The sequence below is a fragment of the Echeneis naucrates genome, chromosome 3, assembly GCF_900963305.1.
Source record: "Echeneis naucrates chromosome 3, fEcheNa1.1, whole genome shotgun sequence".
NCBI lineage: Eukaryota > Metazoa > Chordata > Actinopteri > Carangiformes > Echeneidae > Echeneis > Echeneis naucrates.
The window spans coordinates 25,660,796-25,684,608 of record NC_042513.1 but is presented as its reverse complement, the minus strand read 5'-3'; the positions used below and the strand labels follow the sequence as shown (position 1 = coordinate 25,684,608).

General features: G+C 43.8%; 1 protein-coding gene across 1 annotated transcript in view; it reads left to right on the top strand.

Annotated features, from left to right (window-relative positions):
• Positions 1-212: 212 nt before the first annotated feature.
• adcy7 (adenylate cyclase 7) overlaps positions 213-23,813 on the top strand; it is a 39,315-nt gene continuing 15,714 nt past the window's right edge. The window contains exons 1-5 of the mRNA XM_029499077.1: positions 213-297; positions 17,367-18,008; positions 21,598-21,795; positions 21,983-22,147; positions 22,425-22,574. Coding sequence (XP_029354937.1) covers positions 17,844-18,008; positions 21,598-21,795; positions 21,983-22,147; positions 22,425-22,574 — 678 coding nt within the window. The 5' untranslated portion in view covers positions 213-297; positions 17,367-17,843. The remainder of the gene's footprint in view (positions 298-17,366; positions 18,009-21,597; positions 21,796-21,982; positions 22,148-22,424; positions 22,575-23,813) is intronic.

Here is a 23,813-nt window from a genome sequence, read left to right as displayed (position 1 = left end):
TGTTTTTTTTTGTTTTGTTTTTTTTGTTTTTTCCTCTGCAGCTATTACAATTTACAATTCATGCAATAAAAAAAATCCCAATACCATTCATTCATGTGTTTCTCTGACTGAAAACTTTGAAGCTTCTCAAACAGCAATATGAAAGCGTGATGATGATGATGATGATGATGATGATGATGATGATGATGATGGAGGTGGGGCGTCATCGCTTCGACCAGAGCGCGCGCGCACGGACAGTTTGTAAGAAGAGCAGCACGAGGACCGGAGCACGCTCTCTCCGCCTGCCGCTCCTCCCCGGTATTTATTTTTATTTTTATGTTCGATGGTTTTTAACTCCCATTTCTTCCTTTATCATTGTTATTTTTATTTGAAATAAGACAATCCTCTCCGGGGGCGCTGTGCGGAGATCACCCGGCAGGTAAGCGGAGGCTCGGTGGCCGCCGGTCGGTGCTCCGTCTGTGGGGAGGTCTGTTGTCGGCGCTGCAGCTGAAAAGAAACATGTTGCTTATTTCTTTATTTATTTTTAGCCTCAAACTTTTGGCCAACGTGAAGACACTTGAGCTGAAGTTCACTCAAAAGGAGGAATTTCCCTTTTTAGTTGAGGAGTTGAACCTTCTTCCTCTCGGGGGCTGCTGCTGCTTCGTCCTTCTGACTTTAACTTCAAACCTGCGACTTTCACATCTTCTCTGTGTGACGTCTCTGCCTGTCTTCATGAGGAGGGGAGACGAAGCACAGACTGAATAGAAGCTTTCTTTTCTCTGAGCTTTAAACCTGCAGAAAGCGTTCTTCCAAATAAGAGCCGGCCCCAAAGTGTTTTTAGTGTCTTATGAGGATGCTGGCTTGAAAGACTTTATCTCTGCATCTCTCTCCCCGGAACACAGAGCTCTCAGCAGTCCTCTCATTTCAGAGTCATTTTAGTCTCCTTGTAAAATTCACCAAATAAAACAGGAGCCTTGGAACAATAAAATTGTCCCTTTGATTAGAAGAGGTGCAGCTGGTTCATTCAGTCCTGTGTGCACAGCTTCAATCAGGAAAAAAAACAAAATGAAGATTTGAGTTTTAAAATTTAAATGCCTGCGTTGTCTGCCCTAAAGCAGCCCTGCTGTATTGTGTCATCCGAAAGAGCCATATCCTGTTTTTAATTAGCAACGCCACTCAGATGGGAGTTCATCTGTGGGTGAGATGTCATGAGAAACATAAAATCAGTGGCTTTTAGTGGAATGAAAGTAACTAAACTGGAATGGATAGTTGGTTAGTTTTGTTTGCAACGCAGTTCCTGGGAGAATACGTGAATTTTGTAAATGTTTGAGGATTTGGCATCAGGGGCTGGTTTTGATCTTGTGGAGTTGATAACTGGGCTGTTATCCACATAGACAACAGTGTGCACGTACGTGCTGCTGCAGAATTACTGATGCAGCGGCTGTGCATGCAGAAATCCATCAGATGCACACAATTCTAGGATCAGGGATTGGAATAGTTTGTGTCGTCGTACAAACGTTGTGAAAACATCATCTGGTGCTTTTTGATTCCTCAAATGAAAATATTAGTGTTGTATGCACTGTACACTGAATCCTTTGGTTTGTTTGCAAAGAACGGCTGTATGGAAAATGTGCAAACCTCGGGATGGGGACGGGGGGCCAAATGTTTACCTGGCAGTATAATTCAGTGCACATGGATGCATTTGGCCAAATGGTTCTGTCCATACGGAGCACACACAGTGTGTTGCCATCTGCGTGAGGATGATTGATGCGACATGTGTGTTGATGTTGTGTGTCATACGGATGATTACATCACTAATCCCTGTGAGTTTTGCCCTCTTAAATGACCCCGGTTGATTTGCGACGTTAACCAGTAGCTGTCATTTTCTGAGATCAGGAAACGACTTCATTGCTTTTGGCTACTGTTGAAGCCAACTGTCCTTAAATATTTAGGGCACGTTGCCACAAAGTTCTCTGGGGAAGGCTTAAAAAAGTGCAAGCAGTACTTTGTTGTAGAGTCATGGAGCTGATTTTGAGTATAATAGCATGGAAGAGTCTCTGAAGTGGGAGCACAGTAGGATGGGGTTAAATTCTTGGTCATGGATCAGTGGATCGATGTAACGGCGCTGTGCGCTGGGCCGCCGCAAGAAAAGCTGTAATCTGAATTGTGACACATACATTGGCATTTACCATTTGGTGGTTCAATTATCCATTGTGTTTGCTGTGATTTATCTCCTTCTGGCATGATGGGGAAGCCTTTTGTGATTGTGCATGTTACTAGATTGATTTTACAGTTTGATGGATTTGGACAGGGGTCGTCTGTTGAGTGTTGTGCTGCACAAACACACACACTCACACAAACAAACCAAAAGAAAGGAAGGAAAGAAAGAAAGAAAGAAAGAAAGAAACCCTCCAGGAACAGATCTGCATTGTTCAGAGCGATGACAGACTCTCCTATACTCATTGTTATTTTGTGACAGGTCTCTTAATAACCAGTGGTAGAGTTGTTTTGTGTGTTTCTTTTTCCTCTGTCATGCAGCCTCAGCTCATCCTGTCGGCACCGGACAGCAGTTTTCCAGAAACGAGGTTAATGTACTTTCGGGGGGGTCTATCTCTCAGACTTGCCCATAAACAGAGCATTCATTTTAGAGAATCTTTTATTTTTAGATGAAATATTAACGGCCCGCAGTGTGCACTTTAAGCGAAGCTACAGTTTGAGTCCCCTGGACAAAAGGACTGGGCTTTGTGCGACCGATTGAGCCGTCATCGTAATCATCATTTGGCCCCAGTTCCTGACGAACTGGTGGTTTCCCTTTTGAAAAAACCACTCAACTCTTCTCGAGCTGCTGCTGTTCATACAATCATAGGCATCAGCGGACAAATGTTCTCATACATACTCACTGAGACTAATGAGGCTCTGCAGACACACAAACCTGCTGATACAAATGCTCGAAGTGCATGCTTGGTATGCGCTTGACAATGACATCGACCTTGACAGGAAATATGGAGAACCTCCACAGGAAATGTGAATGTGACTCATTGCAGGTTTTCTCTAGCGCTCGGGTTGACACCATCTGTCAGGCCGACAGACGCCTTCACTCAGCGCCTTCCTTCATCTGCACATCTCCAGCTTCTTGTTGCTCTAAAGGCAAGAAAAATTATTTCTGTTCCCACAGGAGCGGTTGATGAAGAACTACACAAACACAGGAAAGTATAAGGCAGTAAACTCCACCCAGATGTATTTTGAAGTGTGCGTGTGATCTCTAAATTGTTGGGAAGGTGTGTGTGTGTGTGTGTGTGTGTGTGTGTGTGTGTGTGTGTGTGTGTGTCAGGAAAAACTTACTGTACTTATTTTAACTTCCTTCCTATCTCTGCTGCAGTATGAGTGTCACCCAGGTCTGTCTTCTGTGAACACACACAGACACACACACTGAGGCTAATGGCTCACATAATAGGCATTTTCTGTTATCATTAGATTCAGCGATGTTTTCCAAATCCTTCTCGTCATTCACTCCGCTGACGAGTTTGCTCTACTCCTCCCTGCTCTCCCATCGTCTTTCATCTTTACTTTCTCTCATCCGCTTTTCGAGCAGGCCCCCCACCCCCCTCACAACCAGTCTCCCCAGGCTTGAAATGAGAAGGGCTTGTCTTGGTGGACAGTGTGCTAATCCCTGAACACACACTGGGGACTAATCGGACTCATTAACTCTGACTCTGTCGCTCCGAGCCGAAGGTTAGTCCTAATCCCTCTTTACCACGACCTCCTTTCCACCCTTATTATCGGCCATTGGCTCTTTGGTCGGTGATCCTCTGCCACGCTCGTTGGAGCCAACAGACATCCTGGATTGTTCTTAACATCTATCAAGCTTGTTTTTTTTTGTTTTTTTTTAATCTATTTCCAGTGAACTTAACATCCCTTCAGTATCTCCTGGTCCGAGTGAGTGACGTTAGATTGTTGGGTGGAGACGACCTTTTACTTTGTTGATGCCTCTCTCCATTTATCACTCCCAGGATTTCCCCCATATTGTGCTGTAAAAATATTGGAAACTTCCCATTGTTAAAAAGAAAAAGGAGTGAACATGAGCTGGACACTATAGAGTTCTCTCTCTATGTTTAAACTTACCATCCCTGCTGTCAGTTATAATTCATCATACAAACTGATGTTATAAAGAAACTAATTTTAATTTTTATTATGACGCACAAATTCTCACATGTGGAGCGTCCATCGTCTGATTAGAAAATGTTCACAAACATCTAAATTTCTACGTCATGAAGACAAAACAGTTTGAAGCTGATTGGACAGGTGGAGTTTTTAAACCTTTCAGGTGCAGACATGTAAGTTGGTTCGGCGACCTGATAGTGATGTCAGTGTTTGAAAGTAGATCTCGGCAAAGAAGAGAAGGTCACGGTAACCTCTGAAGCACCCGTCCATGTTGCTGTTTTTACGTGCTCCTAATAAAAACTGTGACTTCCAGACTCAGATTAACAGGGCTGGTATATTCCTGTGCATGCAGCTCTGTCTTAACTGTACAATCATTTCACTCCATTAAGAAGCGGAGCATAGTGCAAGAAAGACTCAAACCTGGACGATGTTGTTCCCTGAAAACTCTTTATAGGGGATCAGGAGGGCCATGATTTTTACACTCAGCATGTGCACACCGAGCCAGCACAACTAAAGATGAATTAGCTTCTCTACAGCTCATTCAGCTGAATGCATCTATTTTCATTCATTTTGTGTTGCTGTGTTGCAGCAAGGCTGTGGAAACTTTATATTTGGCCAAATCTTCGCTAATCCTTTAAAAACGGGGCAGCACGGCGGCGTAGTGGTTAGAGCTGTTGCCTCACAACAAGAAAGCTGTGGGTTCAGTTCCCGGTCCTTTTTGTGTCAAGTTTGCATGCTCTCCCCGTGCCTGTGTGGGTTTCCTCCCGTCATCCAAAGACATCAGGCTTGGGTTAGCTGGTCTCTGTCTGTCTGTCCGAGGTGACCCCGCCCCTCACCCAGACTGAGCTGGGATTGGCTCCAGCACCCCCTGTGACCCGGAAACAGATCAGAGGTCGAAGATGAGCGAACGAGCTTTAAAAATTCCAGCGCTGCAGCACCTCCTTTGTGTAGATTCTTGGTGGATCGTCTCATGGATTGTGTTGTTGTTGTTTTTATTGTAGGTTCTATTGACATCATCTATTGCCTTTATTTTTCAGTCACATTTGTTCAAGACCACTTATGTATTCTGCTCAGGAAAGCTCTTCAGGGGCCTTTTAAGGCCGTGCCCTCTTTCACTTCTGCTGTTAGGAGAGAATCAGTGCGCTGAGATGGGGTGTTTTGAAGGGCCATTAGAGAGATGCCTCTTCACCTTATTGTCTGTTAGATTGTTCCATTTCCTGGGCAACTTCTCCGCCCACAGCTCTTTTCGTGAAAACACTAATTACAATTCACCGATTTGCCATGAAATGTATTTCAATGTCAGCCCGCACTAAAAGTCAATCATTTATTTACAATCGAAAAGGTACAATCACGTATACGTCCGGGATGGTTTGTGATATGCTTATAATGCTCGCATGAGGTGATGTGGATTCGTATGAAGTAACCTTGTGTGTCTAGAACGAAAGCCGCGTCGAATGTCGAAATACCCTGCAGCCAGTTTGCGCTGACGCACGCCTCCTGTGAAAGCTTGTTTGAGTGTGGATGGTGCAGATGTGTGGGTGTCTGGCTCTCTTTCTTTTCCCCATTTCAATTTCACTGTTTTTTCGTTTTCTTTTCTTTTTTTTTTTTTTTTTTTTGTGCTTGCTGCGGTTCAAGGACATTATGTAATGCTTATGAGAGAGTGCCATTGAGACACAGTTTTTCAGAACTGTCTCTCTAGAGCTGGAAAATGTGAAAGACATTAGTAACTGAGGACACTAAAGGAAAAGAGGAATGTGCAGTGAAGCAGGTAAAGAGCTCTCACGTGTGAGAAATCTTCGCAGAAACCTGTAATTTCCCATTTTGAAGAAAGAGTTAGCGTGGAATATTCAAGAAGACGTAGCTAATACCAGCTGTCTTTGTCTGCAGTGAATCTTTATCTACTCGCTTTAATTAGTGAGAAGTGTGTAATCATTCAGTTGGCACACTGAGCTCTGCTCTTTGTTGATGCTTGCTTCGTGTTGTCGTTGTGTATTTGCTCTTTGTCGCACCGACAGGTCGCTCACTGTGCTCGGCTGGTTCGTGAGCGATTAGCCCAAGATGGACTCTGAGAGGACGAGCTGTCAAATCAACAGCCAAACAGGATGTCATGTTTGTTTGTTATCTAGAGATGAAATGACTAGTTGATGAACCAATCAGTTGATTTGATGGTTTAATTTCCTGTAACTTGTGGTTGTTGATTGAACAACAGAAGATATTTCAAGATTTCACCAACGGGTCAGTTTCCCAGAATATTTCTATCAAAAACATCTTTTTTTTCCTCTGGCCTGTAAGTTTCAGAAGATGTTGGACCAAACTTTTTTTATTCTAAGGTTCAGAGGCTTTTGTCTGCCAGAGTCATTAAACACCTGGCCTGCTGCTCAAAGATATTCCCCCGAGCGAGCTTCGGCCTTCTGACCAATCAGAGAGGGCCAAAATCAGGAGTCAGGCTCTTAGTGGCGCCCTGCGTTGTTTTTATTATCTATGCTGATTGCATGCCGGAGATCTTTGCACGACTTTTCTTCTTTTAACTGTTCACTCTTGCAACATTTAATGATACTCAATTTCACGTCAACTAGTTGCCAACAGATACCAAATGAGTGTGTTCAATACTGACTGTGTCTTTTGAGACGTTCATTCATGCCTGTTGCTGTTGTAGCATTAGCGTCGATCTGCGGATCAGCCTGAGCTCTTCATGGAGATACGGCGGCGGTGTCGAATCGCAGCAGAATCAATTCCTTCCAAATCTTGCTGACGCACTCGTTTGACCTTGCTATGGCAACCGCTGTCTTTTCAAAGATCTGCTTTCTATTGCTGTGCCGCACAGCAGACACACACTCTCTCTGCCTCCTTTGTGAGGCTGTCACACGGGCCGCTGCCGTCACCATTTGGGCAGCGGTGGTTCGGTGGAGCGACGCGGCACTTTAAGCTCAGATGTCAGAGTCAAAAGAATACACGGTTAGTTAGCCCTTCCTGTAATACTATCTGGTCTTTAAGTTGACAATAACTGTTAAATGTTCAGTGAAAGTATTCGTGGTTCGTCCATATCCCTCTTGTTTCTTTGTGATGAGCATATATAGAAGTCAAGTTTGTCTTGATTTGAATCCGATAAAAGACGGTCTTAAAGGAGAAGGTGAAATCACAGCTGAGAAGAATCATTTGTTTTTTAGAGTAGTTAGATTATTGTTGGAAAGAAAAGGTGAACATGCAAAATACAAAAAAGGAATGAGAGGTGCATTCATTATAATCAGCTCAATGAGTCAAACTGTTCTGTTTTTCATATCTACCTTCAGCTGTAATGACTGAACCTGTTGGTGAAACTGACTGCGTGTCGTCTGTTAATTTTTCCTCGTACCACTTTGTCTTTACTCAAATCAGTGGTTGTTGTCATAACAGCATCCATATGTGACTCACTGCAGCGGCTGCAGGTTCCTTTTTTTTTTTTTTTTTTTTTTTTTGTGAAGAAGCTGTCCTCGCGCTGTCGTTAGGGAAATGAGTCACCGTTACCAAGGAAGTGAAATGGTGTGCGGTCGGCTGCATGTCACAGGGCATGGTTGGCCTTCACTCGAGAGCTATTAGAGCGCTGAAAACTGTTGTGCCTGTTTGATGTTTGGGCTCTTAAGAAATGCTTTCAGGTTTTCAGGACTAAAGAGCGAAACGGAAAGCAAAGCAGAAAGGTGAAGAGTGGGAGGGATTGATAAAAGAATGAGGGCTGCTATCAAGTGACCAACAGCCAAACTTTTTTTTTTTTTTAAAGCACTAACTTAAACATTATTGTGATCATTGTGTAGGAAATGTAATTCAATTCAAAGCAATGGTTGCTGACAGTCGACAGTTCAAGTTCACTGAACAAAACACTCTGGTCATCTTTCAATGTAAGAAAGTGTACGTGCTGCAATATACAGCGCACAGTGAAGATTGTGAAGAGTTGTTTTAATAAAATAGAAAATGCCGTCCTAGCTGTTTCCAGTGAAGTTAGTCCGTTTGTGTTGCTCCTAAAGAGTGGTAACTCCTCCACGAGCTGCATGTAAACAAATAAGAAGAACAAAAACTATGTTTGCACGTGTTGAATGTGCAGACAAAGGGCCCTTTTCAGTTCTGGTGGGGGTCACAGCCTCGAACATAAGATGAGTTCTCCACACCACGATGAGACTGTCTGTATGCAGCGCAGAGCGAGACTGTGACGCACATTTTGGGAGGGGTTGCTGTGAAACTCCAGGCGTGTCGAGCCAGTTCCTTTGAGAAACCCTGCGCAGCAGACAGATGCTCGGTGGGAGGAACCTCGCCTTTTCCCGACTCGGCCAGAAAAACTCTTCTTCCCACTCAGCCGCAGAAACCCCAGGAAGGGTGCCGCTGCCTGTCGGCATTCCTGACAGTGTGGCTGCTCAGCTGCGATGCATTCCTTAGCTTGCAAAGCACCCAAACACAAGGGGCGGCTTTGAAAAGGAACTTGTAACTTAAGCCAACCATGCTGTGTACAGTAAAGCCCCCCCCCCAAAAAAAAAACAAAAACAAAGAAAAGACAAGGTCTGCATTGAGAGTTAGAAAGAGAAGTGTAAGACGCAGAGACGTGAGGTGCAGGCTTGACACAGGTTGGATGTCAGCTGGTGCAGGACCGACGACAGTCACGGGCGCTAATGAAGACATTCAGCGTGGAGACAAAGATGCGATTAGTTAAATCCTCCGGCTCCATTCCTCCAGCCATCCACAGCTCCAAGGAGGCATTTGAGGTAATGAGATCCCTCTGTGCTGGTTCTGCGTCACTCCCACCGCCTGACCTCCTGGCTGCTGCACGGCTGTAATTGAAGGCTTAGATGTGCCATCCCATGCAGTGCTTATAGCGCATACAGTCAGCATTTCTCTTCCCCGTTACACATGTAGGTTCATGAAACCTGACACATCCACATCGGTGACCTGCTGTTGGGCGTTCACTTCTTTTTGTCTCATCACATTCTTAAGGTTTAAGGATTGGACGCTGGATGTGCCTGTGTTTGAGAGTGGGCGGAAACACTGTGATGGCACGGTGTCATACATGCATGCCATACACGTTGTAGTGCTGGCTCTCCCTGGGGGGGGGTTGAGGGTTGAAGGGTTTGGCTCAAGGGCAACTTATCAGCCGTGTTTTGAGGGTCTAGCTCAACGCTGCGTCACCTCACACCTCTTGTAATCGCACTGCTGGCTGCCATCAGGACCTGTAACTGAGCCGCGCCGTCGGTGTGTGTGTGTGTGTGTGAAGGTTTTTCGGACAGCGTGCCGTTTGATAACGCTGAGTCGTGCTGTAGTTTAATGCACATGAGCTGTTTTACTGTTTTTCTAGAGTGAAAAGAAAAAAAAACAATTTTTTTATGCAGATGCAACTAGTTATACATACAGAGGTTTGTTTTGCACGTCCCACGATCCTCCGCACAGATGCTTTGACTACAACAAGCTTCTGCATCCTTCCTGGCTTCCCACCCACAAGCACTGCATGAACAATTGTTCTCCAGTCTAAAAGCAGAAAATAAAGCTGTTGAACACGAGCACGGAGCGGCGCAGTTTAAGTTTAAGGCAATGCAACGATCTACAACTATTTTTCTGTGTGTGAGATAACCAATCATCTCTCTCCCTTTTATTTTTTCCCCATTTCCTCTCTGATACAGCGTGTCGGTCACAGTCACACGTTGAGATGTCAGAATCATGAGGTTTTACCTTGAGTTGCTTTAAAGTCACCTGTGAAGGGTCATCGGGGGGGGGGGGCAGAGCCAATCCCAGATGACACTTTAAAATCAGACCGTCAAACGTGAATCTGTGTGCTCTGCATCTGTAACAGATTATTTTTAGCTTCCGCTGAACAAATACGGCCTTAAAAAGTCGCTTTAAACCAAAGCCAGCTTTGATTTGCGTCATATTTTTCGTCTTTCTGTTTTGGAGACCTCTTTCCTGTGCAAACGGAGGCCAGCGTGCCACACAGCAGCCGGCTGTCGTAGCCACAACATTTGATAGATCCCGACACAAGGATGAAGTAACGTTCTGTGCCTGGACTCACTCTGGGAATTTTAATCCCTCTCAATCTAAAAGTTTTAGCTGTATTTGAACATCACACTGGACAAGCGTGAGACTCTCTGTTCCAGTAGACGACAACTTGTGGGAGTTGGTGGTTTTATCTGTTTCGTGCTCTGTTGGTACAACTTCGTCAGATCTTTACATGATTCACCATCTTGCATAACTCATTGCTTGTGCGAAGGCTTTCTTTTTTTAGTGACGTTCAGGCAGATAAATTATATAGTAACACAATACTTTCACCCAGTGTGATAGTATGGGAACAGCTTGACCTCATCCACAGTGGAGGGCATATTTTAACTTTACTGAGGGGCATGCTTGTGTTCTACTTTACTGGCACTAAGTGGAAGATATAAACATTGTTAGATACAACATAAGAGCATACTATAAATATAATACAGCCGTAATCTCACAGGACTAGTCAGTGAAACTTTGCATAAAAAAGGAGCACTGCAGGAATACTTAACCGCAACACCAAAAAAAGAAATTGGAAATATATCACATCAGTGATGGTTTATTCATCAGACTTCCAGATGGCTGAATGAAACTTTTCAAAAACAGGTTTATTGCTGTTGAAGCAGGAATTTTTCCTTCATTTATTAACTGTGACGGAAGTCTTGAAATACTCATCGTGTTCGGTATTTCTTCAAAGAGCCAGCAGGCTGCCAGAATGCTACGTGCACATCATGGGAAAACTCTTCTTTTAGTGTTTTTGAGATTCGCTTTACAGTTCAAATTAAACCAACTTTTACTTTTTAGAATCTATAATCCATTTACATGACAGGCTAATGAAATCTGCAGAAATACGACGGTCCATGTTATTAATCGTATATTTCTTTTGATTAAATGTTTCCCATCATTGTGTGTCGTGTGGGAGTGTGTAATAGAGGTTATGTAATCCCTTTTTGTCGACGTGGTGTGTAAATCTCTGCTGTCACATCTCCATTAACCTTAATTTGCTTTAGTTGTGGAACGAAACCTCACCCTTTTCTGCAAACATTCCTGAGCCAACACTGAGATGTATTTAAAGACACAATCATGTGCGGAGATGCAATTTGCGTGTCTTGACTCACATTCAACAAGTCTTCAGACATTTTTTGATATTTCTTATGTTGCAGTTGACTTAAAAAATAAATTAAAATCTTCCTCATCAGTCTTTTGACACAACCTTGCTCAGATGTCTTCCATTTCTCCACCTGTGGTAGAATTTTTTTTTTTTTTTTTTTTTGGATGATTTGATGTTACTGACATCCCAGAATATTTTAACTGATAAATCAATATGTCAAAATTCCCATAACGGCAGAGGAAGGGACCATGATCCAAGGAAGAACCAGGAACACATTAATCTGGATCACATGAAAATATAAAAGAAATAAAGCAAAACATCCTAGAATAAAAACTGTCCCAAAGACAGTTGGTGTTTTGCTGTGATGCTCTGCAGGCTGAGATTGCTGATCAGTCTCAGATATGTTTCAGGTGAATTTCAGTCAAATCTCAGATAAGAATCTACTCTGCTGGTTCAGCTGCTTATTTCCCAGAAACAGAGAAAGAGCAGACAACTTTCTCATTTCCATCGTGGGGTCAGGATCCATATCAGACATCGCAGTGGGTAGATGAGTGTGTGGTGGTGATATGGCGACACACACACACACACACACACACACAGAGAAGAATAATTGGTTCACAGATCAAACTATTACAGCACAGCAGGGACTGAAGGGATTTTCCTTCGGCTGAAGCCCCCGGAGTGTTGCTTGTTCCTGGTGTGGCTTCGACAGACACCAGAGAGCGTGTTAAAAAATGACCATCTTGGCACCTCACATAATTCATCCTTTCCTCAGAAGAACCTCGTTCAGATTCCTCATTCCAGCTCGCAGCGTTGGACGCATTTACAAATCTGAATCATGAACACAGTTGAAACAGCTATTGTTATGACGTTGGATTGGAGAAAACATGCAACAGATGGTCCCGTCAGCAGCCGGGGCTTTATTGTAGCCTGGAAAATTACCATCATCAGGCCGATCTGAAGCTACCACCCGTGTCTGGTGCAGCAGTTCTGCATGCAGCCGCACAAGTTTTGTTTGGCTGAGTAAACAGCTGTCGGCGGCGCCGGCTGCAGTTGTTTAGGTTTGTCTTTGAACGGTAAAGCTGGTAATAAGTCGGCCGGCGCGTTGAAGGATAATCACAGTTTGGTCGTTGGTGGTAGCTGCTCCACAGTTAAAGGATGGAGCAGGTCCAATAATGAAACCTGAAATGGGGATGTGGCTGGATACACCAGCTGGAAACAATGGCCTCTCTCACTGTACTGCATTCTTTCCACTCTGTTTCTCTCTACTCAAGTTTATTTCCCAGTTATGGGGGGAAAAATCCAACACAGGGACACTAAGCTTTCCCAGCAGGTCATCTATCCGTGTGAATGACTTTAAGATTTCATGAATAATAAAAACACTCCCAAAACATGTAGAGGTCGAAATTGATTGTGTTTATTGTTTATCTTGGCGATTAAGGTCGACACAGCAGAAGTTTGAAGGCTCTTGAAAGAGAAAATAATCAGGAGGTGTGTTTGGGTTTTAATACTTTGTTAAAAGGATGCTGATCATATATGGAATCAAAACAGGATGTTGTTTCATGAAGGATTAACAAACTTGTTCATCGGTTAAATTGTTGTGTTTTTCTGGTTTCGTTGAATACAGCAGGCCGCTGATGTCTTGTTAAGGATGACTTCAGGTGTTTTTAAATCCAAATGGCGAGGAAATGGTTCTGACTGATTCAATCACATCTGTGTCAATACTGGATTTGGCCCACTGCTGATATGTTTAAATCCAAACTCTGCATATCTTTAAATCAATAAGCCCCTCTCAGGACCCCCCCAGGTTGTGTCATGCAGCCATATTAATGGCTTCATTTACGGTGGTGCGTTTGTGGAAGTAAATGTGAAACAGTCGCAGCAGCAGCCGGCTTCCGAGCACGTGGTTGCTGTCGCTTGCATTTCCTGTATTTATTATTGGCAATGGTATTTCATGCTTAAATCAGCTCTGAGATAGCATCCCGTTAATATTGTTACCTTTCAGCAGCTCCTTCTGGTGACTGCAGCTAATTCAATACCAGTAGACAGTACTGGGAGGAGAGAAGGGGGAGATGGGGAAGAGCAGGAGGCCTAATCTAATCTGCCCGGTGCATTGCTGTACATGCATCACTCATCTGTTTATGGAAAAACTGTGCACATAACTGTGTTATGTAGGTCATAACCAGGCACATGGCCTCCCACCAACCCAATTCAGAACGGGTACAGAATCTGTTTCATGCACGCAGTGAAAATAACGCAGGGCTAATTTATTCTGGTGAAATCACTGATTAAATCAGCAGGATTATTTCTCAGTCGAGGCACATTTCTTTTTCCTTTTTTTTCCCCCCAAATGAGTCATTAATTTCTTAGTTAAATAAGCAAATGGCTGTTTTTCATGGTGCAGAATTGGCCTGAGATGAAAACGTGTAAAAAGTGTTATTTGTTTTTGTCTTTTCTTATCTAAAATGCCAATCAGACATTTTCACAGAACCAAAAGCTTCCTGCACTCTTCAGGACTCATGATTACTTTTGCTTCCTTATGTGTTCGTTGGTCTTGCTAACAAGATCAGCTGACTAAAAATGAAACTATAGACATAGACATTGCTGAAAATAAGGAATTCACCTTCTTGCCTCTGTCTTCACGATGAATTTCCTCTCCTTACAACTGACGGCCGGGTTTATTTTTGACATGTAGCTGCGAAAATAGTTAAAAAGAATATACTGTGGCACATTCAGATTCAGCCTGGACATGAGAGCAGAGCTTCAGAGGACACTGATTTTCGAGGGGAGATGCCTGTCATGTGGAAAAACAGGTGAAAGGCTGAATGTCTCGATCATGTGACGTGCCAGACGGTCAGTGTCCATCCTGAACTTGTGATACAGCACTGGGATGAAAACCAAAACGCACACACAGACCAGACAGCCTGTATGTTCTCGTCCTTGGAAGGAGGAGATCAGCTGCAGCCTTTGCAGCATGAGCTGAGAAATGTGCTTGTTTCTTCTCTTGAACGGAGGTCACTCTTTGTCTTGTCCTTTTTGTCCGCGCTCATTGAATGCCGACACAAAGGCCGCCATAAAAAAAAAAAAGAAAAACACAGCGATTTGCTTCAGAAAGGGACGTGCCTGTTTGTGCTCCGTGAAAAGGATTTGAATTAGGAGTGGCCTTGTGGAAGATCTGACCAGATCTTTTTGATAAGATTGGTTTATCACCAATTGGAGGGGGGGTCGATTATTTTCCATGAAAGAAACGGATTGACCGCATTCAACCAGAAAATGCATTCAGGGTTCTTTGTATGCCAGCCTGAAACCAAAATCTCCCGGCCTTCAGCCTGACTCAGGAAAACTCCATTTGAGTCATGATAAGTAAAGTCAACACTTTGACCTCGTGGTCGTTGCTTTTATTGCAAATGTAATGTACTAAATAGAGAGTCAAAACAAAGGCTTATGTGTCACTGTCCAAACACTGAAGGAGTGCTCTACATCCACACACATTTCCAAAAGCTTCCTGTTCCTGCTTCTGCCTTCGGCTGCCCAGCAGATACCGACTCCCTCCTTGTTTCCCGGAGAGGCTACGCATGTCATTCTTTTATTGATCTCGCTGTTGTTGTGTTTGTGAGCAGTCTGATGCAGATTGAATTTTGGAACACAGTAGATCCAGATTAAACTAATAAAGGGAATGGGCTTATCTCTCTTTTTTTTTTTTTTTTTCTCTGCCTCATTTGTATCAGTGAGATATTTGTGTATTGGTTAGATGACCTGTTTCGTACTATCATGTCTTTGCTGTATCACCCTGAAGAGAAAGAGCATGTATGAAATATCTGTTTACCCTAAATGGCTCCCCGTTATCAGAGTGTTGTTGTGTATTTAAGCAAAGTCAGCATTTGAATACAGGATTGTTGCCGTGCACGTTACGAAGACGGCATGGAGTGGACTAAATGTTTATGGACCTTTCGATGACGGCCTTTAAAAACACGGCTAAGAAAAAGTAGCAGTGCGTAGATTTTGAGTTAATGAAAACCCAACCAGCAGGTTGCCAGGTTTGTCCTTTTCCGCTTCACCTCCTCTCTGACACGAGGGCCTTTACGTTCGTAGCAGCAGGCATGCAGTGACGTTAGTTGGTTTTTGCACGGCTCCTTTTCCAGGATTCAGTGACGCCAGTTTACAGGGCTGTGATTCCCTCAGTAGCTGAGCTTTCAAACTGAAAGGCCTTGCCAGTGAATGCAGCACAGTGCGCTGCCCTCAGTGCAGAGAAGCTCAGCTCTTTTGAGGCGTACATCCCTGTTTTGTTTTGGGCACTGCAGCACGATGGAGCTGCTTTTATACTGTGATGGCTTTAGAAGCACCATCAGGGCCAGAGGCTCAAAATTCTGCTCAGACAAACCCCTTAAAACACGAAGTCTCAGAGGCGTCAATATCAATCGATGTTTTTTGACATCAGTCATCATTAATTCCTTTTTACTAACCTTTTTTTACTTCTGTCTACAATAGCATTTCAGCTTTTTTACCCATAAAGAATGGAGACTATAAAAATCTCAGCAGTCGCTAATTGGAACCTGAGTTCGAGAGAAAACAGCTGGTGGTTCCTTTGGTTCTCTTTTAAAATCCCATCCAGCCATGAAACCAGACGAGCGGGGAAAAGCTCACATGCTGACATGACATTGTGGAGGTTTTTATTGCTGGCTCGGTCTCCGTTTTTGAAATCATCACAGCGTCTCTTGTGTGTTCATTTTGCATCGTTCAGCTCTTGTTTAACATCCTTTTTGTACTTTAACTCAACGCTCCCATGCGTTTGACCACCAGACGTTTTCGCTACGGCTTTGCCCGCCATTAATGGTGACATTTACAGTCAGCGGGTTCAGAACTCTGTAGAGTAGTTCACAGCTTAATGAGGTAAATGATTCCTCCCAGTGTAAACAGATGTAAACATGGAAGCTCCCTTCTTTCACAGCCCAGCTGGATCTTACTGATGCGAGGGGAGGACATGATCCCCAACACCATCGCTATGTCCTTTGTTTTACCCCCCAGCTCCTCCTCTTGATTTTACTGCCCTCAGACGGCTGGCAGAGGAAGGGAACATTAAACCACGTCACCCCAGAATGCATGTTACCTCGCGGTTGTCTCCTCACTAACGCACAATGCAACAGGTGTGTGTGTGTCCTGTGGCTCCACTTTCCTCTTTGCTGTGCACTTTTATTGCACATAGCATCTGTCACAGTTGCCATGTGAGGGACAAACATGCAGCAGCGCCCTTCTGCGCACTGCACGCTGCTGCCATATTAGCGACTGGAGGAAATGAGGTTTCTATTGACAGTGGTGCGAAGTTCATGTTGTTTCTATTGAGCTTCAACCGGCCGTCTCCTTCTCCTTCTTAAATGAATATGCTGTCTTTATTGCTCCCTGAACTACTTCGTTTTCAATCTCAACATTTCCAGAACAACCGCATTTATCGACAGCTCTAACCCCGGATCCCCTTTTCTCTGTCCTCTGTCTCCTCTAAGTCAGGTGGCCTCTGGGTCTTCTTACAGCTGTGCTGTCTGTTTATGGGCACCTAAGATGGGAAACATACAATAACATAAAAATCTGTGCTTGGACTGTTATGTAAGTCCGCCTTTCCTTGGTTTGAGTGTCTCTCGTCTCCTTTGGTTGCTGTAATCTTATCTTTCTTGTGTGTAAGGGTTCAGTTTGAGGGGGGGGGGGTAACAGCGGTTTGTGTGGCTTGTTGCCTGTATGGAAGTTCATCCCACAACATTATATTGTTCAGTAAATGGCACCCAGAACAACGGCTCTCGGTGGCAGCGCAGCCCGTCATTAGCCGGCACTCGGAGGCAAAGAGGTCCAGGGTTTTCTGGATTTTGGAAATTACGGAGTTCAAGTATGCACAAGCATTTGCTCATCAAGGGAGCCGGATATTTATGTCTCTGTCTCATAATATTCCCAGTGAGTCACATGAGATGTCTGATTATTCTCTGCTTCATTTTTTTTTTAAATGAAACTGTTTTCTACACCTTCGACTTTAGATCTGATGATACTTCTGAAGTTTTGAGTGTTTTTATTGTTTTGGCTCAGGCAGTGATACTTTTGTTTGCTGAAATGTTTGTGTTTTCTTTTTCTTGTCGTTTCCTAGGTGCCTCCGAAGGACCGGAGCTGCCAGCCTGAAACCTGATGGGATCACTGATGATCTTTGTCACTGTCCTGTTTTCCTCCTCGTCCCTCTCCTCCCCTTTCTTAAACTCCCCTCCCCTCCTCATCGTCTGTGTCTCCCAGCTCCGGGCTTATTGCTCAAACCCACTGAAGGGAGCGACTCAGTAGCTGGCAAAGGATGAAGCAGGTCTGCCTGCCAACACCAGAGCGAGGATAAAAGGCACAAAAGGACGAGAAACAGAGAGGCCGACTGGAGAGAGAGCCACATCACCATTCAAGATGCCACACAGAAGGAAAAACACAAGTTTCACTTGAGAGTCATGAGCTAGCAAGGAACCCCTAACAGATCCAGAGCTGTGGACTTCTTCTCAACTGACGCACAAAGTCGTGGAGGACACACACTCCTGCTCGCTGGGGCTCCTTGTTGTCACTTGGTATGCCTCAGTAAGATGTGTTAGCCATGCCAGCCAAGGGGAAGTACCTGCTGAACGACCGGGAGGTAAAAAATGAGGCGCTGTACCGCAAATTCTCCTGCATCAACCAGTATCAGCCGCTGGTGCTGCTGCTGATCCTCTCCACGCTCTCCTGTATAATCCTCCTCAGCCTCTTCTTCGGCTTTGGACTGGTGAGTCCTCACATCCACCCTGGTTATTGGTTTTTATTTTCATTCTTAAAGTTACCCGCCCCATGCAGGCGACTGGGGGAGGAAGAGTTTCACACTTTTCATTTTTCTTTCTCTGTCATTTCAACCCGTTTTTCTTTTTTTTTTTTTTTGCACAACCTGCTTTTAAAGGTTGAACTCTGTAAATTTACCTTTTAACTTTGAGCCCTGGCAGTACAGATGGTCTAACAGTTCATGGCACCAGCCGACATGTTGCCCGGCAGTCACTTCAATGCACTGAAATATAAATTAGATGCAGGAAACCTCCACGTGCCTCCATCTGGGAACAAGGTTGAGTTATGACGGACGTATGAAAACGGAAGCAGAAACACTTAGACTTCAGACTGAACCGCAGGATTAAACATTAGAAATAATTGCTGAAATTGTTTGGTCTGCGTAAAGAGCTGTGCAGCAAATGTGATTGAATTATGTCAGATAAGTGAATTAAAGAGCCCATTAAAGAACACAGATGATTACTGACCGAGATGCTCCAGATAAGAAAGCAGGCTCTGAAATCATTTCAGCTAATGGTCATTCTGTAGGTGGGCTGCTGCAATGATTTCTGATATTTTTTATATTTCTGCACTTTTCATTGGCTGACAATAATAACTGTGATATACCAACAAACCATATTGACATGACCTTGCAGGGAGAACACGGCTGCTTAATTAGTAACTTACAGTATGAAAGACTTTCCCATGTATTCACATGCTCCTAAATCAACATGAACATCCTCACAAGCCAGCGCTGGAACACATCATGCAGACAGAAACGGAGCTGATGAACGTTTAAAAACGATTTAAAAACTTTTGATTAATGAGGAAAATTTCTGTATTTCATGTTCACGTTTTTATAAAATTGCAGACTTTAGCTGACATTGTGCACTCAGCGGCCTCTTTTTCAGGGACACCTGATAAATCTGCCATAAATACACTTCTGTGCCTATAGCGTTCAGTCTTAGCCATTTTTAGTGAAATTGTATGCTTTGGTTTTGTGTTTCTCATCCCCTTTGTGTGACATCACAAACATGTCTCATTAAAAAGCCCAGTGGCCGCGTCTATAGCGGCGGAGGCTTCGTAAACGAAGGTGGCACATGGCTGCTCATATGGCGCTTGGAAAAAAAATGGAAAAACTCTCACGGCACAACTTGAAATAAATCACTTCACCTCCCCTTCACGAACAGCGCAGCTGCTGAGAAGAGTGAATGAGTGAGTGATTGTGTAACCGTTTCTGTGTGAGGCAGAATGCAACGACTGAAATAGAGAACACGTTTTCCAAAGATTGGATCAAGAGGGCAGGTTTGGATCACCTCTGCTGAACAACATCACGTATACATTTAGTCGCCTTCATGACACAGCCTCGTTTTCTTTCCCTCAGAGGTCAGAGGTCACAGTGGATAGCCCCGGCCCCCCTTTCAAAAGGTCTTGAACAGATTGAAGAAGCCTGAAACCAGAACTGTCTCCGTAGGCTTCGCTTTAAAAGCTGAATAGTAGAAGATGAATGAAGAAGAGAAGAAAACATGAAAGAGGAGATTCTGTGTTCACAGCGTTCTGCTGCTCTGTGGCTCGCTGGCTCTTCATATGGAGAACTGACAGCTTCTGTCACCGGAAATTATATTACTTTCCCCTGCTGGAAAAACTGCTGTTGCCTTCCTTCTATTGTTTCTGCTGCCGCGGACCGTCTGGAACACCCTGTTTGTCTTTGAGTGTGTACATAAAGATTTTTGAATACTTTCACTGCACGTTGATTTCGGTCACATGAACGCACGCACCGTTTTATGTTGCACAAACGACTCTTTAATTGACATTGTGACATTTTAAAATGCTGGATTGGATCTGTACCCGGACCTCTATAATTCTTCTCCTCTCTTCTTTTTCTCGCTCTCTGGCACACACAGTTGCCGGGGGTGCAGAGGAGCTGAGAGGGAAATGTTGGGATGGAGCTTGTATAAGTCTATTGTTAAATGTGAAGGAGGAGCAGAGGCCGCCTGTTAGGAAGAGGCTACTGGTGTCAGAAAGTCACGGTCAACTTATATAACTCCTCTCCAGTTGTGGATATGGAATGGAGAGCGATGCTGAGAGGAAAACTGGATGATGGATGCTTTGAGTGCCACTTGACTGGAGAGAGAGCTGCGTGGAGGAGGAAGTTGTTTGGGTTCTTTAATTTTATCTGAATGCAATCCTGTGTGTGTGTGTATGTGTGTGTGTGTGTGTGTGTGTGTGTGTGGAGGATGGCTGTGGATTATATAATACTATCCTTTATAAACATATTACATACACAGCTGTTCAGTAATGTGAAGCAGAATTGTACATTTAGTATGAAGTAATATAAACATCCAGCTCTATTAAAAAGATGAACTAGATTTTAATCTATAAGGCTGCTGGTGGAGGTTTTGGTTTCTGGTTTTATCTAATAATTGTTCCCTTTCCACCTACAAGAAGGATTTTGTCAAGACTTGGCTACATAGGGGAGTAGAAAGTGCTGTAATTGAGATCTGGCCTTTTCCAGCGCTGCCATGGTAACCAGAAAGCTCAACGTACAATGCAGAGATGGCCTTCTGTGAGCAGAGATCTATTAACACTGACTTTGTGTGTCTGGCTCACTCTTCAGCACTTTTAACCCCTTCTTTTCTCTCGTGCTCTCCAACCCCCCCGACACCCACACGCTTTCTCCCACTCACGCAGTGACACAAGCGTGCCAAACTCTTCTGTGTGCTAATGCATGAAATAATGCATAATGCATAAAAAAAACACACACACACACACACACACACACCAGGGAGGGAGTGAAACCAGAAGTCGATCCAGGAATTCAGCAGAACTCAATCATTTTAGAAGCTGGACGTTTGTTTGCACTCTGTTATGTAAATTATCCAGATTACAGGAGACAAGAAATCGGGACTAACCAAAAGACATAACCATAAGAAAATATATTCAACCAAGATGTCGTTAGTCTTCTCATTTTATTTTATAAATTCGGGAAATTGCTTGTCATTAAAGGAGAACCAGCACACACACACGTTTTCCCCTCGCGGTGGCTTCTCTCTGTGAAGTAACTCAGTCAGGAAGAAGGTGGCCTGGAGCGAGCAGGACATGACGCAGAGACAGATGTGAAGGAAAAAAAACTGTAATCCTGCATAAGCCCTAATGCTCAGACTGCATGTCTCTCCGGAGCGTCTTATTATTGTGCCCCTGTTTTGTTTTTTGTGTTTTTTTATTGTACAGTACAAATCACACAATGAAGTGATGATTAAAAGGAGCGCTGATGGTTTAGGTCTTCATTCAGAGTTGATTTTTTTTTTTTTTTTTAAACTTTCCCCCACATTATATCATTTTTCACTTTGCATTTTTGTTTTGTTTTTTAAATCTGCACATCAGGCATGCAGGCAGTTGCCTCCGTCTCTCCATTCACAAATTTCATTATGTATTTGCTCGTGTCTGCGCTGCACGTTGATGCGAACCGTCCACCGAGCTCACCACGACGACAGCGACTGTATGGCTGTCTGGCTGTAATAAAATACGTGTTTATGTGTTCATTGTTTTTGCCGGGGCAGAGAGCAGATAAACACTGTGCCTTTGTCAGCGTGGTGGGCTGCAGCCTGTTTGTGTTCCTGGCCGTCTTTGTGGTGGTGTATACGGAGATTCTCTCGCAGCGATGGCGGTGGGTCCTCGGCCTGATTGTCTGGGCCACACAGCTCACCATGGGCTACACCTTCATCTTCTGCGGCCCCATCATCCTGCCTTGGGACCAGGTAATTTATTTATTTTGGCATGATCTGCACCTTTCAGGTCTGGATGTGGATTTTCTAGATGTTACGTTCAGATGTCCCGTCACACTTTTTAGGAGACCTGATTACCCAGAAAGACTGATGACTATGATACTAAGTGAAGCAGGACTGCTCCTGACTTCTCGACATAACCAAACCCGTGTGTTTCCAGGTGCCCTTCTTCCTCTTCATCATCTTCACCGTGTACACCATGCTGCCGTTCCAGTTGTGGTGTGCCGTGGGGCTGAGCGTCATCTCCTCCCTGTCCCACCTTATCGCCCTCACAGTGTGCCTCACCGTTTACAGAGACAAGCCCCCTCCTAACCTTGCTTACCAGGTGAAATCATCTGCGTTAAATATGCACCGTTGTGTTTCAGAAATGTTCCTGTTACCAGTCCGCAGCTGCTCGACAGCTTCAAGACGACACAAGCCAATGATTTCTGTTTTTGAAGCTCCAGCCAACCATTTTCTTACAGAATTCATCAAAAGAAATGACCAGAATGTAAAAATCAATGAGATTAGATGATGAACCTGTAAGATAAAACACACAAAGTGACATTAAATGACAACAAGTAAGCTCATTTATTATTTTACTTGTGTGTGTGTTTCTGTAGCTGCTGTCCAATATGGTGGTCTTCCTGTGTGGCAGTGTGGTGGGAGCTTTCCATAAAGTCCTGATGGAGAAAACTTTGCGGCAGACCTTCCAAGACATCCTCAGGTGCCTGAGCATGCGTATGAAGCTGGAGACAGAAAAAAGACAACAGGTTGGTGCAATAAACGGATTCACTCTGAAGAAATGAAAGCCGAAGTTGGACGTCAAAGCCATTTGAATTTTGTCCTCTTTCAACAACGCCGGTTAAACATGGGATCATTTTTTCTGATAGATATACGAGAGATCGGGAAAATAAGAGCAATTAGGGGTGAGAGGTTAATTAAAAATATGTATGATATGATTTTATACTGTAAATGTAACAGAGTGGAAGGAAAAGTGCACCAACACCACGGAGGCTCTATTTTCCTAAACGTACTGAATGAAAACAAACATTTCAGGAAAATGATGAAGTTAGTAATTGTTACTGGCTTGCCTTATAATTTTATTTTATGTGTAAGCTTTACCTCTGGCTGGCCTCGTGCTGACTCTCCCCTGGATGTTTTCACTGCAACTAACAAATCCTTCTCAAATTAGATTTCCCTGCGATGCCTTTTAAATTAGATGCATCTGTGCCGACTTGCTTCGACTTCTGAGGCCATTTCTAAAACAAATGTTTCCCTTTTGTCAGTTGTTATGACTGTTGCTTAGTATGGGACATAAAACAAGCTGACAAGGAAGCTGTTGTGTTGCCTAGTATGACAGAAGCATTAACGTTTGGACCTCCTGTATTTGAGTTTTGGCTGGAAAAAAGAAAAATACAAACCAAAAAAAAAAAAAAAAGGAAGCTCAGTGTCAGCCAAAGAGAACGGGGACAGAGCAGCGCGGTGGGGGAACATCTAGGGGAACCATTGAGAAACTCAAGTTGCGTTCCCGCATTAATTTCAGCAGGAGTTTTACCAGAAAGAGTCTTGGCAGACTGCGAAGGACGTCAAAAATGCCGTTCATGCTGTGTGACGTTAGCGCTTCCTCTTGAAACCAGCACTAATGAAACTGACCTCTTTTCTTTTCAGTCACCACATGTGACGACCCACATTTAGTGTATCTAATGTGAGACTGTCTCGTATCCAGGATAGATAACATTTGCAGCAGCGCTGTGTTGTGAAATGGTGTGCACATCCTGCACGTGCACGCCTTCATCTATACAAAGGCCACTTTATGAGCGGTGACTGTAAGAGGTCATTCATGCTGAATGGAAGCAGCTCGAGCACAGACAGACAAAAACAGTCGGAAATATAAACAGATGAGTAGTTTACCCTCTTGGCCTCGCCCACATTTTATGTCATCACAGGCAAAACAGAAAAAAAAAAAGATTTACCTTCATTTTATCACCTTCAATCAATTTATTATTTAT